General features: G+C 39.5%; 2 protein-coding genes across 2 annotated transcripts; both read right to left on the reverse strand.

Annotated features, from left to right (window-relative positions):
• Positions 1-3,300: 3,300 nt before the first annotated feature.
• LOC149818851 (ninja-family protein AFP3-like) lies at positions 3,301-11,291 on the reverse strand. The gene is made up of 2 exons (XM_089985025.1): positions 8,684-11,291; positions 3,301-3,858 (listed from the first exon to the last, which is right to left on the reverse strand). The coding sequence occupies exons 1-2, from the start codon at positions 9,339-9,341 to the stop codon at positions 3,530-3,532; spliced, it is 987 nt and encodes a 328-aa protein (XP_089841151.1). The 5' UTR covers positions 9,342-11,291; the 3' UTR covers positions 3,301-3,529.
• Positions 11,292-15,824: 4,533 nt separating this feature from the next.
• LOC149818852 (mitochondrial import receptor subunit TOM5 homolog) lies at positions 15,825-19,636 on the reverse strand. Its single transcript, XM_089985778.1, has 2 exons — positions 19,491-19,636; positions 15,825-16,321 (listed from the first exon to the last, which is right to left on the reverse strand). The coding sequence occupies exons 1-2, from the start codon at positions 19,575-19,577 to the stop codon at positions 16,244-16,246; spliced, it is 165 nt and encodes a 54-aa protein (XP_089841904.1). The 5' UTR covers positions 19,578-19,636; the 3' UTR covers positions 15,825-16,243.
• Between the last annotated feature and the right edge of the window lie 940 nt (positions 19,637-20,576).

Here is a 20,576-nt window from a genome sequence, read left to right on the forward strand (position 1 = left end):
ATGCAAATTTCTTGTTTTTTTCGATTTTCATGCGTAGTAGTAGTGTTACTTAGTTTTTCTTCGTGAATCGAGGGTTCAATTTGCATCAACCGGCCTGCCAACCCTTGGGTTGACTTACACCCAACCTCATTATTGACAGAAGGTTTTAGCTCGAGCTTGTGTGTCATAGAGATGACATATGTCGTATAGTATGAGGCAGCAATTAGATGTTCAAAAGTCTTGCTGCCATGAGTTTTTTGAAGCGAGTCTTGAGTCTTGCATCATGTGTAATAAGTGCAGATTCGATCATATTATATATAACCACCACACATCTCACTCTGTCTGCATGAATCTCACCATCACGTATCCCAAGTGAAATGCGCAGTTGTCAAGTGAGATGTGCAGTAGGGGTTGAACATATATAACCATAAAAAGAAATGCTTAAAACTGAATACCCAATCCATTTTACTGTCAGCTTGGTAATCGTAGGCATAGAAAACGTACCTCAATACATTCAACCCAACAGAAAGGAAAACAAAAGAAGGATTAAGATTGGTTAATGGGCCGAACAAGTGAGTAATCTGAAATTGGAATTGGAATTGAATTTAGTTATGGATGGAAAAAAACATAAACTTATACCATATCTAAATTTTTACATGTAATCAAACTCAAACTTATACCGTATCTAAATTTTTACATGTAATCAAACAGAGGTATAGAAAAATCCAAAACCTATCTTAATTTGATTAGGATGGGATATGGTGTTTTACTACAGGCTAAATAAAATTGGGTTAGTTTAGATTTTGAATAATATTTGATCCATTGGCATCCCTGAGTTTTAAGGTTGGAGTGTCTTTCATTCTTGTGGTAAGCCGAGCCCTGTTTGCATTCTCCAAATACGATATTCGATATTCAAATTCAAGTTTGAACTCAAACTTGAATATTCAAATTCAGTTTTGATGTTACGTGAAATTAAAATTTTAAATTCAAGTTCAAATCTACAATTAAATTAATTTTTTTTATTCAAAACCAAATTAAAAACTCAAACATGAAGTTGAATTAAACATACAAATTCAAACTTTATTTCAAAGTGATATTTAAAGTTAAAATCAATGATTGATTTTTAATTAGAATTTGAATTCAAAATTGAATTTCGCTTTTGAATTCCAGTTCAAAATCAAATTTAAACTTCATTTAACTTCAATTCAATCTCAAAGTTATTCAACTTTGAATTTAAACTCAAAATTCATATTCAGATATGATTTCAAATACAAGATTTGAATTCAAACTTAAATATTTAATTTCATCCTTGATGTTATCTAAAGATAAACTTTTAAATCAAATTGAAATTTCAAATTCAAGTTCAAAGCTACAATTGAATTAAAATTTCTAGTTCGAAACCAAATTAAAAACTCAAACATAATTCAACTTGATTACAAAGTTATATTTAAAGTTACAATTAATGATTGATTTTTAGTTAATAATTGAATTTAAAGTTGGATTTCAGTTTTGAATTCTAATTCAGAATCAAATCCAAACTTCAATTCAATCTCGAAGTTCATTTAACTTTTAATTTAAACTCAAAATTCATATTCACATACCATTACAAATATGAGATTTAAATTGAAGTTTGATCTCAAACTTAAATATTCAAATTCAACTTTGATGTTACCTAAAGTTCAATCATATGTAAATATCATGTGTTAATATGCTACATTATGTTATATATAATTCATCTCAAATATACTTAACACACTTATATGAGCCAGAGCCAATCCAAACATCTCTTATTCATGTTCCACTTACAGAACCTATTTTATAAGTTTGAACAAGCTCTTATGAGCTGAAAACAAGTAGAGTCACAAGTTGAGCCCTTTATGAGCTTACAAAGCACTATAGAGGCAACATTACATCAGAGCGATAATTTGTTGAGAATGGAACAAAATATCAAATAAGAGAACAACAACAAACAACAACAACAACAACTACGCCTTCATCCCAAAACAATTGGGGTCAGCGATATGAACCAAAAAAGAAATTCATTTTGGGTCTTCCACATGAATCCTTTTCCTCCAATCATTTCTATCCAACGCCATGTCCTCGGTGAGGTTCAAAGCATTCATATCCTTTCCTATCATCTCCATCCAAGTCTTCCTAGGCCTACCCCGACCTCTTTTAACTAATATATTTTCCCATTTCTCCAACCTTCTAACTGGAGCATCATTAGGCCTTCACCGAATATGTCCAAACCACCGTAAACGATTCTCTCGCATCTTATTTTCAATGGGTGCAACACCTACCTTCTTACGTATCTCTTCGTTCCGAATCTTATCTTTTATTGTATTTCCACACATCCATCTAAGCATCCGCATCTCAGCTACACTCATTTTTTGAATATGATGTCTCTTGGCAGCCCAACATTCCGTACCATATAGTAAAGCGGGTCTAATAGTCGTCCTATAAAACTTTCCCTTCAACCGCAATGGCATTCTACGATCGCACAGCACTCCAATATCAAATAAGAGAATAGTCACAAATATCAATCTTGAATATATCTCAGCAAGGCAATTTCTCGTGATAATATAGGCTTAGTTGATAAATCTCAAAAAAGACTGGGCACTTGAAAACTTTAACAAAAGTAAGGTACTTAAAAACTTAACACGCATAGATAATAAAACACACATATAATAAAAAATAAATAAATAATATAAAGATATAGAAAGAAGTAAAGAATATAAAATTGATAATATCATGATATTATCCACAAATATCGTGATACATACATTTTTTATATTTTTAAAATATTGCCAGATTTTGCCTTTAATATCGTTTATAGCATTTACAACAATAGTATTGCAATATTTTAGAAACGTCGCTACTTATATATGCATCAATGCTTTACATTGCTAATCAATAAATGCACCAGAAAATACAGCTCCTAACCTACCAACTACTAATTTTTTCACTCACCATCACCCTTAACCAGTAAATACACCGGATCAACCCGAGACCGTAAGATCAAGCACTTCATACTTGCGTTGCTTTTCTGTGACTCGTGTCCCATCTATTCATGAGCAATCTTGGACCCAAACCCCCGAGGAGGCGAACCCCCAGCTCGGCAACTATAAAACAAATTTCACAACTGTAAAACAAATTAAAAAGCAAGATAAACAATTTCATCAAGACGCTAGAAAGAGGGTTTGAGAGATTGATTCATGGAATCCCAAAGATAGCAATGCTGACAGTGTGAATGGAAAAACACAATTTAATGACAAAAAAGAACCACCAATTTTCAAGTAAGCACGTCTCCACCAAATATATTTCCTCCAAAAACAACAATACCCACAAAAGAAAAAGAACTACTGTATATATAACTTTACAAGAAAGAGGGGTAAAATTGCTGGGTGGACGGTACACTGTAAAAATTTCTGTTGGTATTTGGAGGACAGGCATTTACATACACACTTGTTCACCTGTTGTGGAATTGACACTGTTTGGCGTGCAAGCAACAAAAGAAAGAGAAGTGGGGAACACTAACAGTAGCGATCGATCACCCCAAGAAAGGGGGGAAAGGATTCACCACGATGTGCCTGAGGGGGTGCTCAACATCACCACCCCCTCCGTGCTTCACAAACTCAGCAGGTGAAAGAAAGTTACCATGACACACGCACACGATCCGTACATCTCCCCCCTTGTCATATTTGTACAGGAATCCTTCTATCTTCTTCCCATTCAGCCCTGCCCCTCTGGTGCAAACGTAAGGCAGATCACCCATCATCAGCTTTGTTCTTGTGGGAAGGTTCTCGGGTCGATCGACTGAATTTCCTCCTACCACACGCTCGTTGTCTGGCCTTTTTGTGTCCCCATTGTGACTCAGTCCTGTAACCAAACAAAAGTGTCAATGCTCAATGGTCACTACAACTTGGGACAGACTCAATGTCATCAAATCAATGAAGGAGCTGAAAGGGTCAAAATAGGCCCACCTGCAACATATGAGTAGGACCACCTGCACTTTCATAGTACTTGAAACAAAAGGATCAAGACACTTGGTACAGGGAAATGTAGCAGGAATTCAGTGAGCACTTGGATACAACTAAAAGAGTTGCAATGAAAAGGAGTATAAAGAACAGATTTGTGCCAATCTACATGAAACACGTCAATGGAGTCACAATTATCATGAATCCAAACGATAACCGATAAATCATTCCAGTAAAATAGGTGTCATCCTGTCCAAATGAGGAGGAAATATTCTTAAGTGGTTAACATTTAACTAACAATCTCAATTTGCATCGAACATGAACTTTGCCTTCACTCCAAAGACACCCTTAACACTAAAAGGACTCCTAACTTGAACCTTTTTTCTTAACATGAAAAAAGGAGACCTACATAACAGAAAATAGGGAAAAGGAAAGCAAAGACGGAACAAAACTAAATAAAAGAAATAGAAAATGCAAATCAAATACAGACCAATACCATCACCAAATAATGCCTACTTTCAGAATAAGCACACTATAGGTTTTTTTTTTTTTTTTTTTTGGGGGGGGGGGGGGGGGGGGGTGTTTAAAGGGGGAGAGGGGAATGAGAGAAATTTTAAGTCTATGTAATGAATTTCAACGCATTTTTTAGAATTTCATGATTTTGTCATGATATATAATCCCACAAAATCACAATATTTTTAAAAATACTGTCAATTTTGAACTATCAAATATCTATTGAACACACACACACACACACCTCTCTGTTAAGAGTCAATACCGACATTAATAGTCAGCACTGGATTGGTTAGGCCACGTTACACTCGAGAATGTAAAGCCGACTTATTGTGGCAATAAATATGCATGTGCACATCACTTGTAATGTTCAACAATACAATAGTGTTAGTTCGAGTGAGTTGTGGTCGTGCTACGATCTTCAGGTAAGTGATTTACGTGTTGAGTATTTTATTAATTAGTCATATATGCTGTACTGGATCCGATCCACATAAGTACAAGAGAGCAGAAAATCGGATGGATTTTTGCAATGCGTGAGACTCACCAGATCCAACAAGTGGGTATTAGAGCCGGATCTAAACCCAACAAATGATATCAGAGCAGGTTTGATCGTAGGTCCATAAGTCCGATCAAAGATTCAATAGGGTTCGATAGTGGACCCAATTGGGTCAGATGGCGTGTCCATCTAGATTGTTTGCGGGTCCATCCAATCATATGTGGATATATCCAATCGATTATGGATCTGTCAAGTACACCCAGATCCAGTTGAGCATAGTCGATCCAGTACATTGTGAGCAGTAGGAGCTGTGAAGCCAATCGGTCAGGGACAGAGCTTCTTGGTGTCAAGAGTTGAAGAGTGACTATATATGAATACACCTCCTGGTAAGGTGCTTCAATTGAGAAAGACTCTTAGCCTAGTATAATAGTTTTAGCTCTATATCCACAAACTTAGGTTTAAATTTTGCTATTATGATGCTGTCATGTTTACTAAAAAATCTGATGCGGGGATTGTTGTTCTCCTTCTTTATATTGATGACATGATCACAGGTGAAGACAAACATTGAGTAAAGTATATTAAATGTATTCTTAAAAAATATTTTGTAATGATTGATCTTGGATTTCTTAGATTTTTTCTTGGAATTGACATTGCTTATTCTCCTAGATGATATTTACTTTTTCAAACCAAGTTTGCTAATGATATTATTGACAGATAAGAAATTACTGGAAAAAAAAAGGTGGAAAACCCTGAAGTTATTAATGTCAAAAGTAAGATTGATGATGAGACACCTCTGTATGATCCTACTTCGTATCACCAAATGATTGGCACTCTAACTTATTTAACTATTACTAGGCCTGATATTGCGCATGCGGCTCATATTGCTAACTAATTCCAACATTTTTTCACCACAATTCACATAAGTGTTGTGATGAGAATTGTTAGATGTTTACAAATCTCTACTTCTAGAGGTCTTTTATTATCCTCCTCCTCAAACGAAGCAAGCTGATGAAGGCTTGAGTTAGCGAGATCGAGAGCTAATAGCTTACTCTGACTCAGAATGAGGAGGAGATTTAAATGATTGTCGCTCAACTATTGGCCTAATAGGAAACTAATCCAGTCTCTGCAAAATGATCACTTTTATAGAAAAGCATACAATTGCTTACCCAAAGACTTGGCCGTGCCAGTTATTGGTTGATATGCTCGATAATTAGCAATGCAAAACCATTGCATTATCATCAAGCTTTAGTAACAGGCTAACAACTGATCAAAGCCAAAAATGAAGACACCTCTTCTCAAATTAGAGAGTGAAGTGTAAACAAACCATGACGCCACCTACCTCAAAGAAGAGGGCCAGAGTCAAACCGAACCTTCAAGATGTGTACTGCAAACAAGGACCTAGCCAGTTCAACTAGTACACTTGATTCTGCATAGTTCACAGAAGGTTCAATGGATTCTCAAAGCAAGATTAACACTTTGATACACTAATACAAGGTTGTCAAACTAAGAAACAGAAGCGGGAAAGGATACAAGAAGTGGAGGCGAGAAGCGAGACATTTTAAAATTTACAGGAAGTGAGGTATCAATTTCAAAGCGAAACATGAATAAAAAAGGAAGAAATATGGGAACTTAATAGGAATCAAACAATAAACAAATAAAAACCAAAATAAAAATGACTATTCTTATATTTCATGATCTTTTAGTGTAAGAATTAAATTTTTGTTAAAATCTAAGTCACCAATTTAGAAAAAGCACATGGGAAGTGAGTGGAAGTGTAAGAGAAAGCACATGAAAAACATAAAAAGAGATGTGAAGAAAGCATATAGGAAACATGTAGGGAAGCATGGACAATGTGTGAGGTAAGCATAGGAGAAATACAAGAGAATAAAGATTCCCATGAAGTTTCGAAAGCAAGGAGTGCAATCAACTCTGCACTAATATCACAATAAAGCCTAAGAAACTTAGCATCTTTTCTCTACACACTTGGGTTAATGTCATACATTAAATATAAGCAGAAGCGGGGAAAATATGACAAAAATTTTCCCTCATAACATTTTATAAAATAATAGGATCGTACACTTTGTTCCTCATGGCATTCTATGTTTGTTCTGCCCTTTCTGGAAAGAATGCTGCTTACCCTCTTAAAAAGAATATATCTCTGCATTCAAATAGGTCTCTCTCTCTCTATCTCTCTATCTCTCTATCTCTGTGTGTGTGTGTGTGTGTGTGTGTGAATATTTTTGCTATGTTACGTTTGGAATTGTAGCAGAAAATATATAAACGTTATGCCAAACCCACAGGTGACTATTAAATGCAACTGATGGTCCCCATGGTAGTCTGTGACAGGATGATAGTTGCCGCAGCTGCCACTCCTAAATTCATGTTTACAGAAACAAACTTTGGACACATCAACACATTGAACTATAACACCAACACCCTTTGGGGTAGGCATATACAGGAAGTGATGAGGATTCAAGCAACTCAAACACTCAAGGTTACAGGAACTAGCCTATTGAAAACCAATCAGATCAAAGCGACAATATCTTTGTTGTTTGGGGTAGGAATAGACTCCATGCCAAGAGAGAGCACCACAGTCTGTCTTGCCCTTACTATTACTTTAGCTAATTTGCTGCAACTCAATGGATTGAAACTCTTTCGTCTGTACTATTATTCACAAGAAGCAAACTGTTAAAACCAAACAGATTAAAGAAACCTGTAACCTGATCATTTGCTTGAACCAGGAAAACTTGAAATGTATCCGAATTACTTGTGTCTGCGCTAGGGGAACTGTGTTACATGTATGGATGAAGAACACCGGAAAGGCCCCACACAAAAAAGTTTTGAAGAATTGGACACATAAAGTCTCACAGGCCTCTTAGGAAAGACAAGAAAATTGAGAACATAAGACACAATCAACTCAAATCCTTTCTACACAATGTGCCTAAGGAAGAAGGAAAACAGGTGACGACACTAATACAAATCACAAGGAATCGATCAGAAAGACTTCAGTACAATCATCAGCATCGAAGCATCGCAATACTGGATTTAACAACAATTGGATGCATCTCATAGCACATCTCCATCGTTTGTAGTACACACCAAGAGTATATGTATAATGTTAGCTCTCTTCTTAGAGAGAGAGAGAGGATCACGTTAGAGGCACCTCTGACAGTAACAACACCGCCAGAGGTGCCTTGGATGTCGTTCATCTTAAAAATGAACGACACCCATCAAAACAATGAACAAGCTCATTGCCAACCGTTCATTTTAAACCATTCTGAAGAACGGCATTGGGAAAAAAGAGTGGGGCCCATCCAAGTGCCCATTCGTACAGGTTTGGGATGCTGTACATCTTGAGATCAACGGCATCCAGAGGTGCCTCTGACAGAATACCGTCAGAGCAACCTGATCGCGTCTCCTCTTCATTCCGTCTTAGTAACCAAACGGTGGTTATAAGAAACACAGAGAAAAGCACTTAAAATTTAGACAATCAAATTGGGGTAGATATGAAAAAGTGTCACACACCATCGTGTTCAGGACAATCAAACAGAGTTACAGAGCATGATTAAAATAAAATCCAAAGAATTAAAATTTGCACAGGAAAAAAAAAAGAGAAAAAGCAAAGCAAGAACAGTTGCGCCAGAAAAGAAAATCAAAATCACATTATCAACTTCCTTTGATCTATTCAAAGATTTATGAGAAAAAGAAGGAAGCATACCTTGTGAATGTTGGCCTTCAAGTTCAGATAGACGGGATGAACTACTGCCCTGTGAACACACCGGAAAATGGCCGGACAAACCTAAATCCGGCTGCAGATCAGCGGACTCCCCCCTCTGAAGCACCCCGAGCAGGCACGAGAAATTCATGGGAAAATCAGGGGTGGCTCCTCTTCTACTCTCCTTGTACTGTGCTTGACGCAGGCTCTGGGACTCATCGAAACTTCCCCCTAATCTCTGCTTCTTGGCTTCCACACTCTCAAAAGCATCAAATTCCCTAGTTTCCTGCCTCTCCGGTGACAAAAACCCGATCTCTGGAGAAGATTCCAGCCACGATCTCTTTGCCGGGAGGGAGGACCACCGGCTGAGTTTGTTTGTCTGGGAGGATGATGGCTCAGCAGCAGACTGAACCACGGTCAGATTGGCCATCGACGTCGCCCTGCCGAGCTTCTTCTTCTCGGTTGAGAAGCAACCGCCTAAGGAAAGGCCGAGATTGAGTTCGAGGTCTCCCGAGTCTTCATTCTCCGGTACAAGAGTGTCCTCCTTCGGGCCATCTCCAGCCATGAGTTTCTGTAGGAGATCCATCTGCATACTGGTTTTGGAGCTCAAAAACCACGTCCCACTCCCGACGACTAATCGGGCATCGGACCCATAAGCCATCCGACGGTTCCCGTAAGCGCTACCTGGAAGAACTCCTCGGCAACTGTCAGGCCGCCGGGATTTCGATATAGCGGCTTCAGTCTGAAAATCCGGTCCAAGTTTTGACTTCTCCAGTGGTTCAATGTCAAAATTTCAATACAAATACCAAAACTCAAACAAAGGATTGCTTGGAAAAGCTTCCCTTGTTTCTCTTCACACGATCCGGGGGCTTCACAGAAGTACAGTGCGGAAAAACTATTCCATTTTCTGCCTTCGCTGCCGGATTTTCGAAAATCTCCAGGTTTAGATCCCGCCGGTTTCGTCCAGAATCTCTCTCTCTCTCTGAGTTTCCTATGCTTAGCTGGAAACTCTCGCAGGAGAAGCTTACCTATTTCTCTCGAAAGGGTTCAGACTCCAGAAACCCCGATCACCAAACGGAAACAGGGATGCGTTCGCCGGAAAGCTTTATTCTTTCAACTCCGTCCGTCAATACTCCGAACAAACGGCCTGGACTCTCTCTCTCTCTCTCTCTCTCTCTCTCTCTCTCTCTCTCTCTCTCTCTCTCTCTCTCTCTCTCTCTCTCTGTTGTGCGTGTGAAACGGCCGCGTGAGAGAAGACAAGAAGAAGAAGAAGAAGAAGGAGGAGGAGGCTCGCTTAGTCCGAAGAAGGGCAAGGACTACCGCTGGAGACCCACAATATTAAACGCAGGGACTACCTCCGGTGCTCAAAACCAGGCTGAATCCCTCTCTTCAGACAGACTCCAGCCCTAGAATCGCCGGAGAAGCACCGTCAGCCTCCCTACACGCCGAACCACGACATCGCAGAGTGCTTGCAGATTAACGGACGGTGTCCGCCGGAGATCGGTAAGCGTCATCCTACCCGTCGGATTTCGGGAAAGCAAAGAAGAAGAGGAAGAAGATACAGAAAACAGAAGACGGAGAAGAGCAGAAAACGAGAGGGGCGGCGAAGGAACCCTGCGGCTCCGAACACGTGCGCCTCTCCCCGAGGACGCGACACGTTTCACAGCCTCTCCACCAGACGGATGAGATGCGACCACGTCGTGTACCCTGGATTTTGGACGGCAGAGATTATGGAAAAAACGGTCCTCTCTCTCTCTCTCTCTCCTCTGCGCAACTGAAGAAGACGGGGGTGGGGAATACGGCGGCATCCTGGAGGTTCGATACGGCGACGCGTCGACGTGCTAGTTGTCCACCGGGACACGTGTAAGATTATGTCTCGGAAACCACAATCAGCATCCGCCACTTGTAGTTACAGTCGTCATCACTGGGCACAGGGTACGAAATAGGGCCCATAGGAAATTGTTTTTATTTTGGATCAGACCACTTTCAGATCCAGATAGGGGAATAAAAATTCCATTTTCCAGAGAGTTTTCTGTTACCTCCAAGCCAAATCCGACCCGTTTGCTTCTCTAACAGGCTATGTACAGTACAGGGGTTATATTTCGGGTCAGGTTCTAACTCGACCCAAGAAGGCAAAGGGTCCAAGAAGCAGTCCCCATCGCTGTGAGGGTACCTCGTTAAGCGTGCCCAACGATCTACAAACGTGGCAGGCGATGGCAACCAGTTTGTGGAGATCGTACGGTTGCGTTGGCGTCCAGGCGGGCCCCAATCGCAGGTGGGGACCAAGGTGCCGGTCGCCCGAAACGTGTCCGTCCTTTACTTGCTGATGTCAGCGGTCCAGGGAGGTGTGCAGGTGATGACGTGGCATAGTCAACAGGTTGCTTTCTGACACGTAGAATACGAGATTGACAGCACGAGGTGGTACAAAACGTGGACCACGTGATTCAAAAGCATATGATATGATATTGAGTGAGAGAGAGGCAGACTTGGACCAAAGTAATCGGAATCGGTTTCTTAACCGAATCGTTTTCGAAAACGAATCAGATGTTTCAAAATCAAATCGAATCATTTTGGATCGGGTTTTCCATAAAAAAAAAATAGGAAAAACTAAGAAAATCCAGAACTAAAGAAAGCGGACGACTTCTAGGTTCCAATCAAATTCTTAAATATGAATTTAATGCCTAAACACTCAAATAGTCAATAAATAACATAACTATCATAAAACTAGAAAATAAAATGAAAACCGATTTTGCTGATTTTCTAGAAATTCAATAAAGAGCCGATGTGGGTTAGTTTGGTTAATATCGGCCGATTCAGGTCTTGTTGATCGGATTCTGAGAGCGATGCAATGTCGTCAGTATCGCTGCTAATCAGCGGCCGATTCCCACTGTATTGGTGCAAAATCGATTCGATATAAGCCGATTTGACTGACCCCCAGTTCTTAATATTTTAATATTTGTTAAAATGTTTTAATATCTTTATAATATTTTATAATCATTTTATTAAATTTTTAAAATATTTTTTATATTAAAAAAGTAAAAAATGGCAAATTCAGTGGTTGATTCTCTGAATCGTTTTAAATTTGATTCAGGTCCGATACCGATACTGACAACATTGGGGCGACAGTTTTAAATGGTAAAAAATACCGGGTTAAAATATAATGATGTTCATCGTCCAGGAGGAAGAATTATTGGTCAAAATATCGGTTTTTTATATTTTTACTCGAAGAAACCGCCTCGGGCGTAGCGACCATGGCCTGAATCGGGTAAGATCCATACTAGAATTAAACGGACCACTTGGCTGTACTGTACGTAGCTTCTCTGAGCATTTGTAACCGAGATCCATATTAAACTTAAGAATTGAGGATCTAAACAAGTTGGAACCGGTTCAGGTTGCTGATCAACCGTATCTGGGAATTGTTTCAATTACCAGTATGGGTTTTGTTTCAGATGTCTCCAATCGAGAAAGGAGTTTCAGATCCAACTAGATGACACATATGGATCCAAAATCCATCCTTGAATCCGACCAATTGGTTTGGATCGATTTCCAATCACGTATCTAGTCAAGATAAATAGTTAAAAAGATCCAGGTTCGGTAAAAAAAAACCTTTATAATGATTATGTAAATATGATTCCGAGTAGGGGTGGCAATCGTGTCGGGTTGGCGGGTCGACCCGACCGGTTGGTGGGTCAGCATACCTCAACCCGAACCCAACCCGTTTATTAAACGGGTAGGCTGTGGCAAACACGAACCCGACCCGTTTAATAAGCGGGTAACCCGACACGACCCGCCAACCCATTTAATAAATGGGTTGGGTCGGGTAAACGGGTTCTCAGGTTCGCGGGTCAGGTTGACGGGTCGGGTTGGCGGGTTGACCCACCCACCTAACCCGTTTATTAAACGGGTCAGCCGGGTTGGCATACCCCCAACCAGAACCCGACCTGTTTAATAAACGGGTTACGCGGGTTGGCGGGTCGTGTCAGAAATTGCCACCCCTAATTCCGAGTACAATTAAACTAAACCCGGTCACAGTCTACCCGAATCCAACCTGTTCACATCCATACCTTTCACCAATCCTGCCATCACATTTAAACCACTTTAACTTCATTTTCTAATTATAGAGGACCTACAATATGAAGCAAACCTTGTTTAACAAATCTCACACAAACTATAACTATTTCTACCATTGGTCCACTGTGAGCATTTGCTATATATTCTTTCACTTTAAACCTTGACAACTCATACCAACAGAAACCCAATCCACCACCCTGGCATGAGGCAGCTCACCTTCCAACTTCAGTATACCAAAATTTGGTTAACTTCTTTGTGTGTTGGTACTTGCCCCAATACTCCTCTACCAAAATGGTCCTACAGTGGACCCGGGAAAGCATAAACTTATGATCCCACAGGTAGGATTTTATTCTACACATGGGCCATCCAAACTTTTGGTGGCTTCATATGGTTGGTGCTAGCTAGAGTAGTCATGAATCCACGTCTGGTGAGTTTGCCCAATCTAGTGGCACACACTGAGGCACTTGCCAAGTTGGTCTATGTGTGAAAGGGCAAACTGGAAACCCTTTTTTTTCTATTTATTTATTTATTTTTTAACCAGGGAAACCCCACCTCACTCACTCGCTCGCATGGTCATTGGTGTAAAACCCTCAGGCCTCAGGTTCTTCTTGTCCACCCACCCAGGAGTACACGTAGGTTCAGCTCTCTTATGGGCAACTGCAGGTTCCGCTTGTCTAGTAGGAGCAGCTAGTGCACCTCACCTTGTGTTGGGACATTGCAGGTTCAAAACCCAATGGTGTAGTTGTATAATTGGTAAGGGTCTGCCTAACCCAGCTTGCCTTAAAAAAAAAAAAAATTAAAACTGCAGGCCATGTTGACATTTGCAGGTTTTTTTTATAGGCCTATGAGATTCAAACCAGATAACCTCTGATTATTGATAGTGCTACCAATGGGAGCTCCGCTTGTCTGGCAGGAGCAGTTAGTGCACGTCACCTTGTGTTGGGAAGTTGCAAGTTTGAATCCCAATGGTATATAGTTGTATAACTGGTCCCCAGCTCTCTCTCTCTCATCTTATCTTGGTAGATGTTTATGCGATCTTGCGTATGCATCTTAGTGATCTTTCACTCCCTCCTGCTGATGCTACCTATCCTTTGTCACAATCTGGGCAAGCGGCTCCGGCGTGAGCCCATTTTATATGTCTGATGTTCTTTTCTCTTGTGCTTTCTTTATTTGTTTTGGCTTTTGTTCTTGTTCAGTTCATGGGTTCAACATTTTGTTGATCTTCATGAGTGGTAATGTTGAATTACTTTGGGCTCTCTCTCTCTCTTTCTTGGAAAAAAAAAATAGTGCTACCTCACCATCAAGCTATCTCATTCGACCTCTTTGGGCTAAAACGGCTGCTTTCATGAACCTACTTTTCTATACATTATTGACAATGCAAGCACTCCACACTATTGCACCAAATAATGGTTTTCAAAGACCAGGTCAATAACAAACCGCAAATATCACACAACCAGGCAGCTTCCTAATTGACTCAATTAGTCGTGAGCTTTTTAGTCCATTATGCTGGTTGGTCTTGAGAGTCACGCCCAATCACATAAAGAATCTTCATTATCAATAAAGTTTAAGAAAGAAAAGCCTGTATCCACCTTTGTTATTTTTTCCTTTTGTTTTATCTTTATTTTCTCTTTAGGGCAGATAAGGGTTGCCCACATAATCCTTAATCTGAGAATCCGTTTACACTTATCCCCCCCCCCCCCCCCCCCATGTCATCCTTATCAGTATCGGTGTGTATAGGACAATACGCATGGCATCGGCAGAATTTCAATACGCTGCTGCAGGCCTGAATTGGCTATTTTTTAAAAAATACAAAAAAATATTGTTAATATTATTTTTACATTTATTTTAATGGTTTAACATGTGCCACACTATGATTGCCACGTAATAATTTTTTATTATTCTGAATCAGTAGCCCAACGATTCAGGGCCTATACCGATACTGACAACATTGATTGAAAGTACCCCATTTTGGAATCTCATCTGAACCCATGAATGTGATCTACAATGGCCCATTTAGTGAATATTGACATTTGAATCGCCAAAATCTGACCTGTGCATATGATTTTATGGCAATCCAAAAACCAACAACTATAAAAAATACCAAATTTTGTTGACTTAAAAAATCATATTTTTGTTCCAAAAATATGAAGCCCAAGGGCTCATTCCTATGAAATTGGCCATTTCAAATCCACCTATAGGGTCAGATGTAATCAAAACAACATGCAACAATGAAATCCTAGAACAGGTATGATGATGGGGATGAGTGGAACCAAGTTGAAATCCTAATCAAGCAAGATTGACTAGACTCAGTTAATGCTTGGATTGATGGACCAAAAGTGAAAGATGTGCCTGCGAGTTGTGAAACTCCTTCATGAAGGAAAGCAGAGAACGTTGAAGACTTTCTGTGATTCTGCTCTCTTTGAAAGTCCAAGAATTCTCTTCCAGTTGGGATAAATCTTATCTCTTAATGTCACCACCAATTTGACTAGACTCGTGGTGAAAAGATGGACGACGTTTCCTAAAAAGTTTGGCATGTTAGAAGAAACATGGCAATTGAACAAACTTTTTTTTCTTTTCTTTTCTTTTTTGACAGAGAAAGCTAGGGTTAGGCAGATCCCTGACAGTTATACAACCATATACCATTGGGATTCGAACTTGCAACTTCCCATGACAAGGCGACGTGCACTAACTGCTCTTGCCAGACAAGCGGAGCCCCCTGGTGGCAATTGAACAAACTTGACTTACTCCACTGCCTCTGTATGTATCTCAGTTTGCCAAACCTTGAAAACTAACCTCAAAAGACCATGCCTCTGAAACTTTTATAAGAAATTCGCTATCAAAAGATAGAAATTTTTACTATAAAAAAAGATAGAAATTTTGCCTTTTCCAATATGAAACTGAACTGTTTTTATGTTTAACTACACTTTCATGCTTAAAGAGTTGCGCCTTGTTAAAAGTAGGATTTTATTATAAAACTTACATGCACAATGGATATTTTTTCCATTAAAAAGGTCCAAAAGTGAAGTTAACACATATATAATGGGTATTATAGAGCAAAAAGAATAAAAAGATGTGAAAAAGTAAAACCACAGGTTTTATCTATTTATCACTTATTTCTTGCTTCTCTCGTACTTCCTAAACACCTCATGTTTCACCCATTAAAGCATTTCTCAGATACTTGCTTCTCGTTTTTGGTTCCGTGCATACTAGCACCCACTTCTTACTCTGGTAAATATGGTACCGAAAGATATCTCAAAACAAGGAATTTACATGAGCTTCAATGAAATACCACAGAAAAAGGGGAAGAAACAGAGGAATTGATTAAGCAGTGAGCAATTGTGCTAAGCACAATAAGATAAACCTACATTTTACTACTACTCAATCCACGCACGGTCAAGAACAAATTTGAGCAAAACTTTGAAAGCTTACACGATCATCAAAAGTAACATCTATTGTGTGGGGGCATCGATTCCCATAATTTCTTAAACATCCTCAGATAGCCATGAGATCCCCAAAGTTGCGCATCAGAAATATGGAGCCCGCAAACAAACCAGTGGCACGTAACAACCTCTGAAAAAAAGAAGAAAAAAGAAGTTAGTTAGATTCAATATAATCCTATGAGGGTCCTATATATACAATTCTAAGCAATTGTAAATTCCAACTTTGAGAAGACACCTAGCTCTAGATGTAAGATCCAAACAACGTTAAAGCTTCACAAGGTGCTGACTTGGAAATAAACCTGGTTTTACCTTGTTCAGAATTACAAATGTGTAAAGATGCTTACAGTGCCGGCTTTGAGAGACATTGTGAGGTTGATACCCCAGGTGTGAGACCCCTGCTCCAAGGTCGAAGCCCACAAGGAAAATCCAGGGGGGAAGTACTCATGGAGTTTTACACAGCAGACACTGAAATAGGACCATGGTTAACATGGCACCTCTCAGACAATAACAGGGTGTCAAAAACATATCGGTGGTTTTTCCCCGTTATCCAAAAAAACCATCTAAACACATTTACTGAGAAGTTGCTACATGCCTGAGGTTTATTAAACCATAAAAATGGACAACTTGTTGATTCAAATAAAGAGAATAATTGAAGCACAGGTTGATTTGAATACCTGTTTTCTCATACTAGAGTATTTGCCAATGCCAAATCCTTGTTATATGCAAACAGAAAACCAGAGTTTGGGATCTGAGATCCAAGAAAGCTCTGAAATACTCCCCCCCCCCCCACCCCGAAAGAATTCAGACCAAAGCAAGAGCATTTGAAAAACTTGTTTCCTCACATTCTCTTCTTCATGCCCAAGTTCTTCACCTCAATAAGTCAATATCTGTCCATCCCTCTCACCTTCCATCCTTGCCCTCTTTAAGCATGCACACCCCTCGGTTCCCTTCTCTTTGTCTACACCTCTTTTGAGAAGAAGAAGAAGAAGAATAAGATGATGATGAGTCTAAACAAGAAGAAAATGAGGAAGATGAGGTTATTGCTGCCAAGGCTGCCATCTCTTGCTACCAAGAGGGAGAAGTAAAGAACTCTTGGTCTAATTTTTTTTGCATCATTGAATGTGTTCCGTAGAATCCCAAATTTTTCTTTAATGAAATGGTTAGAATTTTGCGACATTTTGAATTTTTTTTTTAAGAATTTCACCTGATTGTATGTCAAACCATGCTGCAACATCCATTTCACAGACTTTTTTATTGGCACACACCAAGTCTTTGTTGAAATACCTTGGAAAAATGATGTATGATAGAGGGTTATGGTTTCAGGTTCATTGACTATGGTTGCAATATAGTTCTCTGCATTGATAGAAAAGTGAATGATGATAGTGTTTACATGAGGAAGTGAGTGAATGGTGGATAATTCAATCATTTGAATGGACAACTTGTTGAAACGCCTTTCAGACATACTGTGGATAGAATGGCTGATACGAATCCTATAACTCTTGTTGGTGCGATCGGAGCATGGAGCAAGAATGGGGACTTGTAGAGAGAGAGAGAGAGAGAGAGAGAAGGTTCGGATATATATTTGACAATATTATATTGCTAACAAAATCTAAATGTGCAGATATGAAAAAATGGATCTCAAATCCTAGCTGGTAATCAAACATAGAATATTATATCACAGGTCGAGCTTTACTTTAAGACTCAAAGCCAGGACTATCTAAAAAGACAAATGCCAGTGGACTTCCATCAAATGGACATCTTTCCTCTTATCATCCCTCAAATTTGGAAAAGGTGCTCCAGGAAAAACATTGATCTTGATCTACCTAATGAATCCATGTGAAACATCACTGAACCATAGATCACCAAGGTAATTAAAGGATACCAAAATTTACTTGTTATGCATGATATCTCCTAATTGTAGCTAAAAAAAGCCTACTTCAGACTATTTTAATTTCCGTTAATGTATTGTCATCACTTAAAAAATAAGATACAAGCTGGTAGCCGGTCTAGTGACCTCATTTCAGATGAACAGTTTCCTTATGGTCAAGGCGTCAGCTCAATGTCAAATCTGAGGGATCTGGTCCTGTCAAAATCCATTTCAAAGCCACCACCCCAGGCATAAAAAAAATCATAGAATCAGAGATACAGTACCAATCCTGAGAAGGAAGACTCCAGGCCGCACACAGCTCTCACTCTGCTGAATGGTATCCTGCGGGCATGTACATCTAACTCCAGATTAAGAAGATACGTCCAATGGAAGGAGAAACCTTAAGCAAAGCCACCGACGAAACATTTTGAATTTGGGCAACTATTAGTTTGACGACAAGTGTAACTCTGATCCTAAAGTATCCATACCTAGAACACCAAAAACATACGAACTCAATGACAAACTATGCTGCCAGATGCACAACCTATCTCCAAAATAAAGAAGCTTGAGTGTGCAATAGGAGAGTCCCCTAAAATTGCATTCATCTAGCAAATCAGAAAGAAGTGCCTACCTCAATTGTTAGTCCAGCTTCAAGTGTGAACTTAATCTTAAATTACCTTCACCTGTCTAGCACAACATACAAAACAATACAATGGTAGAGAATAACAGAACCAATTAAATCCACGCTGTTCATCCAAATTTCGACTCTGTTCTCCATAATAAAGAATGTAGAACCGGCAATCAGATGCAGAACCCTTAAACCAGCAAACTACATCCTTAATGTACTCAGTAGTAATTGGACCCACAAATGGCTCAATCACAAGCCTGAACGCAATCCAAAACCAATCATACGTACCTAGAACAACTCCCCAAAGCCTTACCAATCTCAAGGAAGATGACCACCAGAATCGGTTCAATTCAATTTTGTTCGTTTCTTCCTTTTATCCTCCCATTCAGCCCGCAAGAAATTTGAGAACCAATTCATACGACACAACACGGACATCGACTTGGTTTGATTCTGCAACTCAATGATATCGCAGGGATCATCAACTCAACATACTGCTCATCGCGCTACCCGCATTCGGAGCTAGCGGTAAGATCAACATAACCTCAAAATCTTCAGATTTCTAAAGGGAACCACGTTCCTAACTACGATCCAGATAACCACTTCTGACTCGATTCCAATCAAAATCACACGGACCAATTAGAAAACCAAGAGTTATTCAAACGATCCATGGATCGAAAAGAAACAACCTATCGGAGATAAAAATCGAGATTCATACCGTAATAAATCCAACAAAAACAAAAACAAAAAACAGAGAAGAGAACGATGGGAAAAGCAAGAAGGGAAAGACGGAGGAAGCCAACCGACCATATTGAACGCCCATTTCTCCTCGTTTTGAATCTGGGAGTTGAGGAAGTCCTTCACCTTCTCCACCGAAATCGCAGGAACCGCCATTAAAGCAGGATTTCGAGCTCCCGAGAGGAAAATTTCCTAGGGTTTTTGGAGAGAGGAGGGAAATCTGCTAGGGTTTACATAGAGACACAATTACGGAAATACACCTATTCTTAAGGGCAAACTATTCTTTTCATGTGGGTTGGGTCCGACCGATAGAGAGGGCCTGGATCGGTTTCAGTCAGATATCCGATTCGAAACTCAGAAATTATTTTAGGATATGAATCTTAAAATAAGATCCGATTACATGAATGTGTATTCGGGAAGTAGGTTTTGATTATCATTATCAAGCGTTATCCCAACTCAGATTTACAAGCGCTTTCTGGTTGGATCAGGACTTATCTGATTAAGCCTTTCAGATTGGAACGCGTATTTGCATTAATGTTTTCTGTGGGACGTATATTTGGATCTAGATCTAATCTGACCCGATTTTCCTTACCTTGGATTATGTTACCATATAGACTGTCTATTAGTTTTCAATTCCACAACAGGGATCAAGTTTGGATTTGGAGCCGATTTGTACTTTTTTCTTAATCCGATCCATTTGCACCCGATCCAAGGTATGCAAATTGGACCAAGAACCCAAACTGAGTCCCAGCAAAGATAAGTCAGGCTTGGGGGCGGGTGTGATTCCTCTCATTTACAGAAGGAATGAGGGTCATTTTCTCATTCCCCATTCTCTCTCATGTGAATGGAGCTAGGGTTGTCAACGGAACTGATTTACTTGGACCCAAACCAAACCAAACCCTATAGGGTCCGTCTATGGTGATAAATAAGAAGACCTGATTAAGACTCGGTCCGGATCTGAAGGTCCGATTAATACATGGATCCCGGTATAGTTTGAGAAATTTTACACCAGTCTCGGACCCAACCTGAGTTTCTATTAAGACCCACAGTTTTTCAATGTAAAAATGATAAAAAAATATGGTTTTATTGGGTATGGTCCGGGTTTGGTTCATGTAGTTCTTATCGGGTCCAGGTATGGTTTTCTTATAGTGAACC

The sequence above is a fragment of the Nuphar pumila genome, chromosome 13 (assembly GCF_984573655.1).
Source record: "Nuphar pumila chromosome 13, dmNupPumi1.hap1.1, whole genome shotgun sequence".
Taxonomy (NCBI): Eukaryota; Viridiplantae; Streptophyta; class Magnoliopsida; order Nymphaeales; family Nymphaeaceae; genus Nuphar; species Nuphar pumila.

Bases quoted from the DNA above. Each gene is read 5' to 3' on its own strand.
- LOC149818851 (XM_089985025.1), bottom strand. From the start codon at position 9,341: ATGGCTTATGGGTCCGATGCCCGATTAGTCGTCGGGAGTGGGACGTGG. The intron at 3,859-8,683 runs GTATGCTTCCTT...GTTTGGTTACAG, and splicing joins TGAAGGCCAACATTCACAAG to GACTGAGTCACAATGGGGAC.
- LOC149818852 (XM_089985778.1), bottom strand. From the start codon at position 19,577: ATGGCGGTTCCTGCGATTTCGGTGGAGAAGGTGAAGGACTTCCTCAAC. The intron at 16,322-19,490 runs GTCGGTTGGCTT...TCTTTTTTTCAG, and splicing joins AGAAATGGGCGTTCAATATG to AGGTTGTTACGTGCCACTGG.